General features: G+C 63.6%; 1 protein-coding gene across 1 annotated transcript in view; it reads right to left on the bottom strand.

The window, feature by feature from the left end:
* The window catches only part of BAHCC1 (BAH domain and coiled-coil containing 1), a gene marked incomplete at its 3' end in the record, with an annotated part of 54,108 nt that overhangs the window by 9,992 nt on the left and 28,077 nt on the right, over positions 1-16,039 (bottom strand). Inside the window, exons 3-12 of the mRNA XM_079725731.1 lie at positions 14,021-14,155; positions 9,040-10,785; positions 8,637-8,745; positions 8,114-8,322; positions 7,803-7,961; positions 7,335-7,558; positions 6,826-7,156; positions 4,905-5,753; positions 750-949; positions 474-610 (exon numbers count right to left, since the gene is read on the bottom strand). Coding sequence (XP_079581857.1) covers positions 474-610; positions 750-949; positions 4,905-5,753; positions 6,826-7,156; positions 7,335-7,558; positions 7,803-7,961; positions 8,114-8,322; positions 8,637-8,745; positions 9,040-10,785; positions 14,021-14,155 — 4,099 coding nt within the window. The remainder of the gene's footprint in view (positions 1-473; positions 611-749; positions 950-4,904; positions 5,754-6,825; positions 7,157-7,334; positions 7,559-7,802; positions 7,962-8,113; positions 8,323-8,636; positions 8,746-9,039; positions 10,786-14,020; positions 14,156-16,039) is intronic.

Genomic DNA, 16,039 nt, shown 5'->3' on the forward strand with positions numbered 1-16,039 from the left:
TCCCCGCTGCCCCCACCATCCCTGCTTCCCAGTTCCAGCCGTCCTGCACACTCCAGTCAGGTGAGCTCTCCACGCTGCTACGGCAACTTTAGGCGTTCCCTCCACCCTCCCACGCCCCAATCCTGCCCCGGCCTCCCAGCCCCCACTCAGACACCACTATTCTCACCCTTTGTCCCCCTATCATGAGGACCGGCCTCTGCCTTGCACCAGTCTCTGTTGGGTGGTTCTTCCACCCCCCCACTCTCCCTTGGTTTCTCTGCTGAGTGAACGCCTCAACCTTCCACTACCTCTGGGGACCCTCCCAGGCCCCCACTTCTGGCCCAACTCAGCTCAGTACACACAGGTTGACCTCTGCCCACAAGGCGGTGGCCCTGGGCTGGGCTGTGCCCACATCTGCCCCAGTGCCTGAACTGGGGGTGTCTCCCCAAGCCACGTTCCAGCCCTCCCCACCCCACTGCCAGCCTGGGCCATACTCATGGTCATGCCTGCGCTGCAGCCGGGCCAGTTCCCGCTGCTTCTCCTTGTAGCGCCTCTGCAACTCCGCCAGCTGCACGCGCATCTCTACCTCCTGCGTGTCCAGCCGGTCGATGGCAGCCTTCAGTGAGCATACCTAGTAGGCAGGGGCACAGGAGCCTGGTGAGCCCAGCTAGGGGACCAAGATGGGGTGGGTAGCTGGCCAGTCTGGGCACTTGAGGCCTCCCCCAGGTCACGGCACTGGGCAATGGAGGCGACCAGGGCCCCCCACTCACAGGCTTGGTCTTGGGTGTCCAGGTGTCCTTGCGCTGCAGGATCTGCATACGGGGGGTGAGCGTGGGTGCCCTGCAGGAGTCGGCAGTGGGGGGCTGGGCCAAGGAGGCGGGGCTGTCCAGGCCAGCAGCCTCTACCAGGGACCAGGCTGAGGCCAGCGTGGCCAGGCGCTGCAGGTTGAAGGCTAGCACATCCTCCTCCTCTGCGGGGGACATGAGGGTCAGTGTGTGTGCAAGAGGCTCTTGATGTCAGCCTGCATCTCAGCACAGCCCACACTACTCCCTCCTCCCCATGTACCCACCCTCCCACCCCCAGACGCCCGGAGGCAGCCGGACTCCCTGAGACATGCAGAGTGAGACGGCCTGGAACAATGAGATGGGCACCTAGCACTTGCCTCCGCTCTGGGTGGGAGAGATGTCACCCTTGGTTACTGTGGGCCAGGCCAGCTGGGATGGCACAAGTCCTCAGGACAGTGCCCAAACCATTTGGGCATGTGGCTTGTTATGCTCTTAACAGAAACTGCCTTGCATTTTTGCCCTCTTCCAGATCCATGAAAACCTGGAGTGTCATAGCGGTAGTGGGTGGGGAGGGATGGCCCAGTGCAGCGTCAGAGCCGAGCCAGTGGAGGGCAGTGTCCATCCAGGGGATAGGCCTGAAGTGGAGACTTGGGACTGAGTGCAACCATGGGGAGAGGGTGGTGGCAGAAATGGGGGTTGGGCATGCACAGGTGGGCTGATTCTACGAGGAGCTACAGCTGGGGAAGGAACCAGCCAGGATGAGCCCTGTGGGGTCAGACAGGGTGCCTAGAGCTGGAGGTGTCAGTGGGCAGTCGTGATTTCTAGAACACACAGCCAGCTCTGCCCTCTGAGAAGGCCTGAGAGCAGCAACACCCCAGTAGCAACAAGCACACCTAGCACCCTGAACTTGGCTTCTAAAATTCTCTGAGGAAAGGAACTGGGCTCCTTGGAGAAATGGCTGATTCCAGGGACTGGGAGGTTCGGGGTGAGCTGGGAACACAGGAAGTTCTCAGAGGATGATCCAGCTGAAGGGGCCAAATCTGAGACCATTCAATCACCAAAATTAAATAGTGACAGTGACAAATTATAACGGATTGAAGTGAATAAAAATCCACAAGTCACACTGATATAGATAAATGAATCCAATGTTTGAAGAGGAAGGGATATCACACCATTTCAAAGTCCATCCCCATGAAATACTTAGTAACTACAAAAGGGGAAGTGCCCACCCACCCTCAGTAATGGGACAAAGCACAGGTGGACACCGGAAGTTCAACCCTCTGTACGCAGAGCTGGGTCAAGGCCAGAGGTGGGTTGCTGGGTCAAAGGTGCCCTGGGAAGGTGGGGGAGGTGCTGAGGGGGCTTTCTCCTCCCACCTCCAGCTGGGGCAGGGGTATCTGCAAGCCCCATTTCAGCTAAAAGTTCCACAGGGTCTCCTCGTCTCTTGGGGTCACTGTGACTGCTAGGAAGCCCCTCTGTTCCTCCCTGAAGCCCCCCACCGGCCCCCACTCCTCAGGCTAAGCCTGCTGAGACTGCAAAGTCCTGCAGGGTGAGCTCTGCGAGGGGATGGTGGGCTCGGGGAGATGGCAGGAGTGGAGGTGCTGCTGGGCTCTTCTCTGGCCTCCAAACAACAACCTGCCTTGCTCTCTGGTTCAGGGAGCTGTGTGGCAGACAATAACAGCCCCACCCCCAGGCCTCCGGGGTCTGTAATCCCTGTCCCGGGAGAGATGTAGGGCCGGGCTGTCCAGGCAGATTGAGGGCTCCACAGGCACAGAAGAGGGCCAAGGCTTGGACTTCGCCCAACCAGCCAGGCCGGTAGAAGCTGTCGGGGCCAGGAGAAGGTGGGAGGAGGGGTGCAGGTCAGCAGGGCAGTTCAAAAGGGGGGTCTGGGATCTTGACTCACCTAAACCAGGTGGGTCACTCAGGAACAAGGGGCAACCATACTCCGGAAGGGACAGGGCCTGGCCTTCCCAAAATTCCAGGGTGGATGGGAAGCCCAGTGGGCACCATGCCCCCCAGTGGCCCCTCCAAATGCAGAGTGGGGCATTTTGGGTGTCTTGAGGATGGGCCCTTGCAGGCAGGCCCCACCATCCACGCCAGCCAAGTGAATGGCCAGAGAAGTGTCCGACTCCCTCCCACCCCAGGGCTCCATCTGGGGCCTGAGTCCCTGCCCCCCTGTGATGGAGGTCCGCGGGCTGGGCAGCCTGCCCACTGAGCTCCCTGGACTTGAGCCCAGGTGGGGGATAAGCCAGGGCCCTGCGGCCAAGTCCTACTGGTGGGGGGTGTGAAGGCTCTGGATGACCACATCAGTGAGGGTGGGGCTGGCCCCAGCCTGGGAGCAAAGAGCCCGGGACCCGCACACCAGCTCCACTTGGCCCGGCTACGGGAGTTGGGGGCCGTGTCACCTTTCAGAACCTGGTTACCTCCTCACCCCCACTTCTCAGGGGCCGCCACCTGGCCTTTCACCAGCTCTGCCTAGCCTGGGAGGTACTTCAGCGGGTCTCCTCTGGAGGAAGGGGCAGGAAGCCCCAGTGGCCCTCTGGATCTTTACCCCTCTCCCCTCTGTACCCTGGCCTGTTCCCGAGATGGTCTTCTCCCGCCTTCTCTCTCTGTGAGTCCTGCCTTTTGCTCAGAAAATGAGCTGATTTTCCAAGTAATTTCAGGCAAAGCAGTCACTGAGCTTGTAGGGAACAGCTCTAGAGCTGAGAGGCTGTGCAGACGGGCCCATTAACTGGGACAGAGGGAGGGTGGGGGCCTGGGAGCAGCAGGAGGGGAGGGTGAAGGCCTGAGGGCTCCAAGAGGGGAGGGCGGGGGTCTTGGGAGAAACAGGAGGGGAGGGGGTGGTTTGAAGGTTCCAGAAGGGAAGGGTGGGGTGGAGACCCAGCAGTGGCAGCAGGGCCTGGCCTGGGCTGGCAGCTGCAATACCCACAATGGGACACACGTGGTCTACACGTGAGCATCCATTCAATGAATGGGCACGGGTCCAGTAGGCATTCACATGCACAGACCGGTGGCCACACACATGGCGCCCGGCATCCCACTCAGTGCACCCTCACGCCAGCCACACTCACACGGTGGCTCTGGGCAGCAAGGCCCTGACTGGGGCAGCCCCGCCTCACGCTACAGCTCCAAGCGAGGCCCTCCCAGGGTTCCTGACCGGCAAGGGCTCCCCGGCTTACTCTCTTTAGCACAGTGGTGGCCCCTCTGGTCAGACAAGAGAGGAGTGACACAGAGACCTTCAGGGAAATTAACTTTACAAGAACCTTCCCATATCTCCACGCAGCACAAGAGGTGCTGGCGGCTGGCAGTGGGCAGTGGAGAGCTTCACGCGGTGGGAAAACGAGTGGGCCAGCTGAGGACTTCGTTGGGTTCTTTCTATAAATATCAACGGGGCACAAAGCCTGGCTGGGGGTGCTCCCCCCACCCCCCGAGGGGTTCCAGCAGGGAGGGCCTGGGAGGGGTCCCTGTGGGGGACCTAAGTGCTAGAGAGGCCTAAGGAAACACCTGGCCCTTGGGCTCTGGTCCGAGTCAGGGCGGCACCAGCCCTGGGCTGGCACCCTGGGGACCTTGGGCAGGGTGCAGGGAGCCCAGGAGCATCTTGTCCCACAGGTCAGCCCCAAGGCCTAGTGAGGCTGAGGGGGACGTGGGGGGGTGCCACCTCCCCAGGGCCTGGGAGGCGAGGGCTGCCACGTCCTGAGCTGGGCCCCGTGCAGGCTAGGTTTGGAAGCTGCAGAACCCAAGGAGGTGAAAGCTTATAGTGAGAGCGCCATCTTTCCTACCCGCTTCCTGGCTGTGAGGCCGTAGTTTAGTGACCTGACCCCCCCCACCCCCACCCCTGTGGGCCTTGGCATCCTTGTGTGTAAACTGGAGACACCCTCAAGCCCCTTCAGGGCATCGTGAATATCCACAGCCACCTTTCTGACACCATCGTCAGGGTGCAGTCCTGGCCCTGAGGCCCTACCCCATGGCTCATCCTGCAGCCAGGGTTGGGGGTAACACCATGTGGGCACACCTGCCTGGTTTCCTGACAAGGGGCCACATTGTGGGGACAACGTAGCAGGGCTGAAGGCCACTGGCCGGCTGACCCTGAGCCTATGCCCAAGGGTCCAGCTCCTGGGGCTCCGGAGGGATGGGGCTTACCTTGCAGGTCTGGCTCAGTCCTCTGCTGCTGGATTTCCAGGTCGGCCAGCTCGCTGAGCAGGGCAATGCCATGAATCCCTGAGCTACAGGGCAGGGGAGCAGTGCTGGGTGGCCCAGGGTCAGTGGGGGGCTGAGGGTCCAGTGGGCTGACAGCGGGCAGATCCCCCAGGTTGATGGTGGCTGCCACCAGGGCGTCCAGACCCGGCAGCTCCCTGGGCGGCTGGCTGTTGTCGGGAGTCAACCCCCAGTCCTCCTCCTCCTCCTCCTCCTCCTCCTCCTCCAGCTCGGCCTCCTTGAACTTGGCCGCCTCCTCCGCCTCTGCTTCTGCAGGGGCCTGCTGCTTGCCCGGCTTGGCCTGATCCAGGGCACCCAGGCTCCTTGCTTGCTGCTCCATGGCCTGGGGGCTGGCCCCCAACGAGGGCCCCTGCTCTCCCTCCTCCCGCCCCTCCTCTGTGGTCCTCTCCTCTTGGGCCCCTCCCTGAGTAGAATCAGCCTGGCCAGTGGCCTCAGGGCCCCCTCCCTCGAGGAGGGCCCCGCACCGCAGTTCTCGCAGCCCCTCCAGTGGGCTGGGGTCCGCTGCCTTCCCCGGGGGTCCCCGCTCGGCAGGGTGGGGGTGTGCGGCAAGGTCCTGGGTGGCCTCCCTGGCCCCTGAGGGCAGCCCAGGCTCCTCCAGGTTCTGGGGGCTGTGTGGGCCCAGCTCCCCGGGTGGGAACGTCCTGGCCAGCTCAGGCTGGGCCCCTGGCGGGGCGGTTTGCATAGTTTCGGGGTCCGAGAGGTCAGATGAGTGCACAATGCGGGGCAGGGAGAAGCCCGAGCCGGCCGCAGGGCACGTGTATCCGGGAGGCAGGTCTGCAAAAGAGGGCGCTGTCAGGAGGGAGCAGCTGGGGGTGAGGGTGACCTCAGACACCTCAGACCCACACCTGGCGGGGACGGTCCCCAGCCAACCCTCTGCCTGTGAAACGTGTGAGGCAGGAATGGGGACGTGGTATGTTGAGGGGGGCAGCGGGGGAGCACCGGGTGCAGGAGGGGAAGCCCCCAGGCCCTCCTCCTTGGCCAGGACAGCTGCGCGCTCCCCAGCTCCTGCCACTGCCTCGGGGTGGGGGTGGGGTCCATGGCGGTCCCTGGAGGCCATCTCTGGTATGTGTGGTGTGGCTAACCAGAAAAGGGGGATTTTAAAACAAGATACTTGAATCAGGGCTTTCCCTGAACCAGAACGAGCTGGCAGCCTGTCGGAGGCATTATGCCCCATTAACTACAATAAAAGAAAAAAAAGAGGAAAAAAACTAAAAAAAAAAAAAACCCCAACAACCTCGGATGGCTTCAGCCTCCTTCTTCTGGAACTGGGACGAATTTTATGTTCGCCACACGGGCTTCCCGTGTACACTCTCAGCCTAATTCAGCAAGAATCAAATAGCTGTGGAGGAGCTGGGGGGCAGAGGGTGGGAGGGCGGCTGCAGAGGCCGAGGCTGGGCCTGGACCCTCCACCACAGGCTGCCTCTCCTTGCCTTGGGCCCAAGTGGTGGCATTTTGGGCCCTGACAGTGAGGATGAGCTCCCTTGCCCAGCTTCGTGGCTGCTGCCCTGTGGTCCTGCCACTGTCCCCGGCAGGCCAGGCGCTTCCTTATCCACAAGGCTCCAGTGCCAGCCGGCTGGGCCTGACCTTCATCCTGTCCCATCTGCCAGGGGCGGGGGCCCTGAGTGCCTCCCCTATGGGTCCCCCAGAAGGACTGTGGAGAAGGAGAAAGAGCAAGGGGACAGGCGACCTTGCCCCAGGCCCTATTGGCGGGACTGGGTCGGTGAGGGCACCCCTGAAGGTGCCAAGCCAGGCAGCCCTGCCCCCCATTCAGCTCTGCCCATCAGACAGGTGACAGGCCTGAGTGGAAGGGGGCAGGCCAAGGCCAGCCCAGTCCGCCCGCTCTCACCTGGTTCCAATGTGTTGAGGTCGGCTCCGGGCCGCTGGCCCTCCCCACTCTTCTCCTCGGCGCTGGGCAGCTTGGAGCCTGGCCCGGGGCTGCCAGTGGGGCAGACGGATAAAGTGCACGGGGCGCCGGGATGCGGCGGTGGTGTAGGGCAGCTGGCAGGGGGCTTCGGGGCGGGAGAGTGGCAGCAGGGTGATAGCTTGGCAGGGCCTGCGGTGGCGGGTGAGGGGGTGCCCTTGGCCGTGGGGGTTAAGGCAACTGGCTTGTGGGTGGACTTCAAGGCCTTCTCCTGGGTGGGCGCCTCCAGCTCCAGGTGGTGGTCCTCAGGCTTCTGCTGTTGGGTTGGGGCAGAGGCTCAGTCCGGCTGGGCCCCCTGCTCAGGACATCACATCAGTGTGGGGCAGGGGTGGGGGGAGTGTGCAGTGGGGACTCCTGGGCCAGGCCAGGTTGCAGCAGAGAGGCAGCCAGCAGGGCCCTGGGTCCCAGCTGGGTGTGGCCGAGGGGGCAGGTACCTGGAACTGGGTGGCCCGCTGCAGCTCCAGAGCCTGAGTGGCCCGCTGCTGCTGCTGTTGCTGCTGCTGCTGCTGCTGCTGCTGCTGCAGGGCGTAGAGCTCCTGCTGCCGTAGGAACTGGGACCGCGAGTAGACAGGGAGCTGGCCTGGGTGCTGCATGTGGGAGGCAGGGCCCCGGCCCCCATACATGGGGGGCCACAGTGAAGCCTGGTCCATGACATCAGCTGTGGGCCGGGCCAAAGGGCTCGTCAGCCCCGGCGGGGACAGGGCGCTGGGCTGCATCCCAGCCACCGAGCTGGCCTCTGTCAGCCCTCACCTCCCGCTCGACCGCCTCACACCTGCCTCCCGGGCTCTGACCGGGTGCCTGCCTCCCTGTCCCTTCCCCAACCCCCGTGGGGGGCTGCTCCCTTCCTCAGATCCACTTCTGACAACCGCACATGCAAACAGCCTGGCCCGGGAGGCCCTTACCAAGCGCATGGGGGGCTGCGTGGGGCGTGGGCTCGGAAGGCAGGATGACGAGCTGTGTGGGGGCGTCCTGGGAGAGGGGGAAGACGGGGGGCATGGTGCCAGGCACGGACGCAGGGAAGCCGGGGGGCAGGTTCTGGTGCAGGGCAGGGTGCCCGAGGCCTGGGGAGACAGGGTACTGAGGTCAGGCAGTGCGGGGCAGGAAGCAGGGCTCCAGGCTGAGGGCTGTCAGCCCCAGGCCAGCAATGACCACCACGCCCGGCCAGGACTCTTGTCCTGCTCCATGCACCCCTACCTGCCCTCAGAGCACTGACCGTAGGAATGTCCCCCCATCCACAGGGAGGGGCTGCGGGTGCGGGGCAGCCAGGGGGGGTGGGCAGGGTGGGGATGGGGGGCTGGGTCCCCGCCCAGCTGGCTGCTCTGCAGGGAGGAGCCCCCGGCGATCATGAGATGGGGGGCCAGGTCTCCAGGGCAGCCGCTTGACGGGTGGATCCGGGCGAATTCCACGAGGTCCTTGTTGTCCCTGTACGTCACGGGGGATGGGTGGGGGCTCAGCACAGCTGCCACCCCTGGCCCAGCTCCTGCACCTCACCCCTCGGGGTCACGCTCAGCGCCAGAGGTACCTGTCCCAGCAGCGGTCCCCCAGCAGAGGGGGAGTTAGCAGAACTCCCTCCAACAGGGACAGAAACCCCAGCAAAGCCTGGGGTGGGTGCACAGCTGTGCCTGAGACAAGCCACAAAACCTGACACAGCGGCCACTTAATCCCACACGGCACTATCAGGTGAGCCCAGAGGCACGGCCCGGACCCCACCCCGAAGGCTGCAGCCCGGTTCTTACTGCAGCAGCAGCTCACGGCCAGCGAGCCCCAGGCGGTCCTCACACAGGCGCACCCTTTCCTCCTCGGCCTCCAGGTCCAGAGCGTGGGCGGAGCGGGGTCCACTGCCAGCTGCACAGGTTAGAGATGGTAGAAAGGGGCGAGGGTTGGGGCGGCCAGGGAGCCAGCAGCTAAAGCAAGCAGGAACCCTACTTCGAGCTGGGGGGCTGACGAACTAAGAGAAGGTCTCCTGCCCCGTGGCCCTCACAGGGAAGGGGCAGGGCAGGGCAGCCCTGGGAGGGCCTGGAGACATGGGGAGGTGATGGGCGCAAAGGCCCAGGGCCCAGCCCTGGGAGCCTCAGGTGCATGGATGAGGGCAGGTCAGCAACACGGCCCCACGCCTCCCTCTCTGTGGAGGGGCCATACCTTTGAAGGCGGGGGCTGCCCGGCCCTGCCGCCCTGTGTTGGCACTGTAGGCTGACTCCGCCCGGCTCACCGTGTCCTTCTGCCGGGCCAAGGCCACCGCAATGCCCACAGGCGGCTGCCGCACCTCCCCATCGCCATGCGGAGCATCGTGCTCTCGGCTTCGGGCACAGTCGGGCCTTTCCATGTCGCCGGGGGCCTGGCCCGTGCCCTTGGAGGCTGGGAACTTCCCGTCCTGCTGGGCACAGCTGGCCTTCAGGCCCCCCAGGCCCACGAAGGGCACCTTCTGGCCAACGACCAGTGCTTGGTTGCTGTACTTGAGCAGGTTCTTCATGGCCGAGACCTCATCAGGTGGGGCGGGCAGGTCCTGAGGCAGGAGGGCGGCCTGCTGCAGGGTGCCGCCAAAGGGGTCCAGGTAGGCGCCAGCCTTGCACTCCTCGCTCATGGCCACGGTGGCCCCCTGGCCCGACTGGACACTCCACGGGGGCGGGGGCGGCCCGCCGTAACCCAGAGACGCCAGCTCCAGAGACTTGCGCTTGGCCTCGGCCCCGCTGCCCCCTGGCTCTACCTCGGGGGCCACCAAGTGCTGCTGATGCCGGATGCGAGCCACCTTCTGGGCCCCGGGGGTGCCCACAGGGGTCTCCTTGCTGGCAGTCTTGTCTAAAGTGCAGCAGGCCTGGGTGACTTTCCCGCCCAATGGGTCCTGGTGACTTGGCCGGGCACAGTCCTGTGAGGGGGCGGGTAACTCAAAGTAGCCGCTTTTGTCCAGACCTGCTTTGGGGAGCCCCGGGAAGGGGGCCTCGGGGCCTGCGCCGTCCAGGTACTCCAGGCCCTTCAGCCGGGGGTTGAGAGCCGCCTCGAAGCTCCCGGGCCGCCGCTCGCCCTTGCCCTCGGCCTTCAGGTGGGCATAGGAGACCCCATAAAGCGCAGCATGGTCAGGCCCTGCAGCCCCATCCAGGTGCCGGTCCTTGCCCTCACCCGCCACGGCACAGGCCTCGGCCACCTGGAACGGGCGGCTCTTGTCGGCCAGGTGTCCCACGGAAGGCACGAAGGTGGGCCCGCTGGCCTTCGGGTCCCGGGGGACTTTGTCCTGCAGGGGGCAGAGCCCATCCGGGCCCCCATGCAGCTGCAGGCAGGGGAAGGAGCCGGCGGCTGTGCTGAGGGGTGGGGGCGGCCCGGCAGGCAGGCCAGACGGCACCGTGTAGGGCACGGCGTGGTGCAGCATCTGCCTCCGCTCCAGGCACTCGCCGAAGGCTGGCCCAGGCTCCACGGGGCCGGCTGCCTCCTTGGTGCAGCGTCCAGAGGCCGGCACGCCCACACCCGGCCGCCCCAGCACACCCCCCGCGCAGCTGGCCAGCGCGGACCTGCCCAGCTCACCGTCGAGCACCTTGGTGTTGAGAAGGCAGGAGGCCAGGTGCTTGGGGCGGCCCTCGCAGGCACCCCGGGCCACGCCACCCTCCTTGCAGTGCGAGTCCCCTGGTACGGGCAGCACCAGCTTGTGCCGCCCCCTGACGACGTCCTCCTCCACCGCCGGCCGCTCCTTGCCCTCGGCCGCCTTGCCGGCTTTCTCTTTGCCCATGAGGAAGCGGTCGAACTCCTTGGCGCCCTTCTGCAGGTGGCCGGCCTCGCCCCGGTCGCGGCTGCAGGAGCCGATGGGGTGGCCGGGGGCGGCCCGGGCCACGCTGGGGAAGTTGTGGTTGGCGGGCAGGAGCGTGGGCTGGGGCGGCAGGTTGCGCAGGTAGAAGTTATCTGTGTGCCAAGTGAGCTGAGGTCACCGGGAAGCCCGGGGCAGGGGCTGGAGGGCTCAGTGCCCCCAAGACACTGCCAGGTGCCTCCCCACTGCCAGCTGACACCGACCCACTGGTACTTGCTGAGGAAGGTTTATAATTGTAAAATACACGTGACGTAAACATCACCACTTTGACCATTTTTAAGTGTGCCGTTCAGTGGTAATTAGTACACTCGTGTGATGCAGCCTTCACCGCTGTCCATCTCCAGAATTCTTCATCGTCCCAATCTGAAGCTCTGTCCCCATTAAACACTGACTCCCCATGCCCCAGAGGTTCTGACTTATGTTCAGCCCCTAGGAGACGTGAGCTGCAAAGAGCCCAGCCCTTGTGCCCAGCTGTAGCCGTGGAGATTAGTGAAGGGAAGCCAGGAGCGGGTGGCAGTGTGCCCTGACCAGAGCCATGGGGTGAGGTCTGGGGCCACGGGCATCTCCCCCAATCCCACACGATGCTGGGGGAGTGTAAACTGGTTGGGTCTTTACAAACAGCCGTCAGAACCTTAAAAGCTACGGAGGCTGTGGGCTCATAGTTGGGGAATGGCTAAGTGGACAGCATGTGGTGTGATGTGGTCACTACACAGCTCAAGATGCCCAGCCACGTGGAGAGTTGTCTGAGAGACGCCCCTGCAAGCACGACCATGCGCTGTGGACAGCAAAGTGGACAGCATTTAGTAGCCCCCTGTAAGTGCTAAGACCCCCAGGAGGAAGTGAGGCCCAGGGCAGGTATGTGTCTGAGAAGGGGCCGGGTGTGAAGGACCCGGCCCACCTACCTCCTGAATACCCTGGGAGGCCCCCAGCCAGGCTGGGGGGCTAGGATGATCATTTAAAGAAAGGAAAATGGTCCCAGATGGCCATCCCCACCTAGTCCACTATGGGCTCTCAATGCCTCTGCAGCTCTGGGCCCATCCAGCTTGGGTGGGTGGTAGGTGTACCCCCAGCTCCCTGCGCTGGGCCATGGCTTGCTGTCCAGCATGGGCCCTCAACCTGGGGTGCCTTGCTCTCTACCTGGGTCCCCAGCCAGCCCTGGGGACACCCATAGCTCCCTAAGCCTGTCTCTGGGGACCCTGGGGGGCCAACCCCATCTACACCCAGCTGGCGCCCTGGATGGCATGGAGCAGAGAGGGAACAAAAGAAACATTTGGAACTTGTAAAACTGTCCTGAGTCATGTAACTTACGTGTCAATTTCCTGCTAATTAAAGCAAGGGGGAAGAGTGTAGCTAAACCTAATTAGCTCAATTTCCAAAACCAAAGTGTTCTTGGGTGGGGCTCTACCACAACACTCTGAAGGCCAGAGGCCACCAGCCAGTGCTCCTGGAAGCCAGTGGCCCACACCCTGGAGGGGGTCCCTAGCTCTGGGTCCGATTTCTGCGGCTGGGACCACCTGCTTGCTCCTGACAAGCACTGTCAAAATAGCAGCACACATTGGGGCTGATGTGGGAGTTTGAGGTACTCAGCCCGAGGCCTGCGGGGGGTTGTCCTCTGGGCAGCAGTGCACCTGGCCTCCAACCCCGAGGAGACTTGGTTCCCTGGGAGCGTCCAGCGTCTGTCCATACCCTTGATGGGGCTGGGGAGCTCTCCTGGCCCTGTCTGTAGGCAGGGTCTTACTTGCACCAATCAAAGCTGGCCAGCCCTGGGCTGGGCCAAGGCCTTCCATAGCCTCCACTGCCCTGCCTGGACAAAGATGCAAGATGGGCTCCAGGACACAGACAAGCTGAGGTCACAGAGTGGGAGGCTGTGAGAAGGGGCTGGGGAAGGTGGTGGAAGGGCAGGAGGGCTGGCCACAGGCCCGCCCCCAACCTGCCTCGCAGGGTCACCTCTCTGGGGGTCCCCTTCCTCCCATGAGACCCTTCAGGATTCTCTCCTGCTTAGCTGCTGCCACCTGAAGCCTACCCCCACTCAGAGCCCTGATCTTGGGGCTCCTTGGGCTCCCCGGAGCTGCTTCTGTCCTTATCCACCCTCCTTACCCGGGTGGTCCCTCTCCTTGGCCTGGGTCAACCTCTTAACCCGCCCCTCTGGCGCTGACCCCCCCCACCATGAATGTCCAGCCACCCCCTGGGAAGGCAGGTCCCCCAGTCCCTCTGCATGGAAGCTGAACTCACCCCTCCCCTCTGAACTGCTCCTCTGCAGGTGCGCCGCCCTCCTACAGCCTGGGCCATAAATGGGGGGTTATCTGGGACCCCCCTGACCCTCATGCCCATTTCAGGTCTGCCATGGGATCCCAAGTCCCCATTCAAGTCCATTATTTGTCATCTAAACACAGTAACTAACCCAAAAGTCTCTCTGCCCCAGCTTCTTGGGCACCACCCCCAGAAGGTCTTTATAAAATGCAAATGAGATGTCACCCCACCAAGAAAAATCCTGGAGACAGGGCACCAAGGCCTCAGGCCACTCCCCACACCTGTCTCATCTCCAGGTGGCTACATCTCCCACAGGCTCCTTGAGGCTGGGCCTTTGCACGCAGACGTGTGAGTGTGTGTGTGTGCATGGCGTGAGCATGCCCTCTTCACGGAATGCCCTCTCCATGGCTCCACCAACCCCGCCTTCTCATCAGCAAAGCCTCAACCTCAGCATCCCCTCTCCAGCGACACCTCCTGCCAACAGGGTAGGAGACGTTCCTCTGTCTGCTGGGCGCACACTATTGCCCCCCTTCCCTGATGCAGCCGCCACCCCTCCCCTGCCCTGTCTTGGCCTCAGGCCCAGGTGTGGGGTGGGTCCTGGGCCTCGTGTTGCCTAGCTTGGTGAGGCAGGAAGTACAGGCTTCTGGGGGCCTTCCCTACCCCCACCCGATGTCCCTGGGACCCCTGAGCTGCTGGGGTGGGGCAGGGGGTGCTACAGCGAAAGGCCAGGTGCTGAGGGACCTGGGTGCCACCCCTCAGGGCCACGGTTGTTTGCGATGCTTCCATCTGAGCCACGAGAGCTCAGGGAGCATGGCTGTGTTTTTAGCGAGCTCGCCTGACCCCGGCATGTAACCTGCTGCTTGGCTGTGGTCCTGGGCCCCGCAGTTCAAAGTCTCCAGGGGCCTGAGAAGCAGGCCCACCCTCCTCCAGCCCCTATCCCTGCCGTGGCCTGAGACCTGGAGGTGAGGGTTCACCCAGGCTGGCCACCTTTACCTGGCACCCCAGAAGCCCCCAGCCCTGCCCTCCACCCCTCCAGGATGACCTGTGCCCCAGGCCCCACGCGATCCCTCACGGCCCCACGCCGGCACTTGCCTTTTTGGGTTCCATAGAAACGATGTTGCCCATAGAGAACATTGCTGTTTCCATGGTGATCCAAGTGGCTCATGGGTAGGAAGGTGGATGCCAGACTCCCTGAAAATCTGGGGTACCCTGGAGCTAGAGAAGCAAGGAGACAGCTGTAGAGGCACCTCCAGGCCCCAGGCTTGCACCCGCCCTGACCCCAGGGAGGCGAGAAGCTGGCGGGCGGCCTGGGAGCGACGCCCCGTGGAGCCTGGTGCGTGCAGCCCGCCGGTGGGAAATCAACCCATCAATACATCATATTAACTCTGACTCGACTAATACCATCCCTCCGGTGTGGCACAAATTGAATTGCTGATGGGCTGGGGAGAGAGTGGAGGATGGAGGAGGGAGCCTTTGATTTCTCACCCAGCAGCACTTAGCAGTGCGGGAGCTTTGAGGCAGGGCAACAAAAGGGGCTCTGGAGAGCGTCTTGGGAGGAGGGAGATGCGGTGGTCACACGCAGTGGACAGAGGCCCTTGCAGCCCTGGCTGAGCTTCTGGCCAGGAGGGGCAGGGCTGGATACCACCTGGGCCTGCACCATCCATAGCCTCCAGGTGAGCAAGCAGCTCTGGGGTCAGTGACCCACACCCCGGGGCTGTCTTAGTTGGGTGTCACAGGCTTCTGCCTTGCTGGAGGCCGCAGGTATGGGGCTCTCCACCAGCCGGGCCTCCTCTGTGCTCTGAGATCTGCAAAAGGAGCTGGTGCCCAGCCATGGCAGCATCGCCCCCAGGAGAGTTCCCTGCATTGGTCCCCAGCCTGAGACCCTCCCTGGAGCTTCCCAGTCACTCAAGCAGGCCCCTCTCTGTCCCTCTGAGGGGCCTGGACTGTCCTCCTGGCCTGGTCCTGCCCAACACAGGAACACCAGCCATACCCTGGACCTCGCTCTGGCCACCTGGGACACACACCCTGCCCCCCAGAAGGGATGAAGACAGACAGAACTAACACTTGGCCGGGGAGGCCCATCCAGGCACTGGCATCCTGGCCAGGCACATCCAGAGGAGGTGTGTCTGCTGGATGCCCAGAGCTACCAGCCACTTGGAATGTGGCTCCTCACAGCTGGTCCTTCCCCACCAGGCCCAGCAGTGAGGGGGCAGGGGTGGGTGGAGGGCCTGCAGCTGGGATGGCTGAGTCGGCTGGGCTGGGGTGGGCAGGACGCTGTCTTACTCCACAACTCACACTTTGAGCTAATGCTCTGGACATTTTCCCCATAGAAAATGAGTCCCAGAAGAGTTTGTCTTGGGGACCCCATGATTGTCCCAAGAGTGACTGGCTGCTGGGAGCGGCTTCCCACCTGACTTCTGGGGCTCCTGGGCTTTGACGAGGGAGTAGGAATCATGGGGTCTCCCCAGGGAGCAGTGGCCTCAGGGACAGGGAGATGGAGGGGCTGGAGCAGGGCCCTGAGGCAGCAGTCCCCAAGGGGAAGGCGCAGGTCGCAGGGCAAGTGTTTGAACAAGGTCACAACTGTGCCTTGAAACAAGGGAGCTGCGAGCCCCACGCCTGGGGAGCAGGGGTGCCAGCGCCCCACTCAGTGCGTCGTGTTGAAGTTACAGGCGAGTCTGAGCCAGGGAGCTCCGTGTGAACCTGCGCAGTAACTGTTTCCCAAACTCCTTTTAGGACAGAAGCCCTTTGCTGTTTCAGTGGAACTCCTTGTGGCAACTCGTGGCCGCACGCTCCGCTCCACTCCACAGAATACACGAGACAAACACCTTTCCAGAAGGGGAGGCTCAGAGCCATAGCACAGACCTCCAGGCCCCCAGGCCCTCAGAGGCCTGGAGGCCGGCCTGCCATGTTGCTGCAGCTGTTGAGATGGAAAGTGAAGGTCGGCTCTGTCTCAGCGCTGGGGGCATCTGTGGGGGGGCATGGGGGGCAGCCCTGGAGCTCACCGTGAGTATGGGGGGCCCAGAGGCCCCTTGGCAGGTCTGAGGCTGAGGGGCAGCTATGCCAGCATGGGTGGGGCTGTGGAACCCAGCTCAGAGGTAG

Source organism: Hyperoodon ampullatus, assembly GCF_949752795.1.
Source record: "Hyperoodon ampullatus genome assembly, chromosome: 19".
Lineage (NCBI taxonomy): Eukaryota > Metazoa > Chordata > Mammalia > Artiodactyla > Ziphiidae > Hyperoodon > Hyperoodon ampullatus.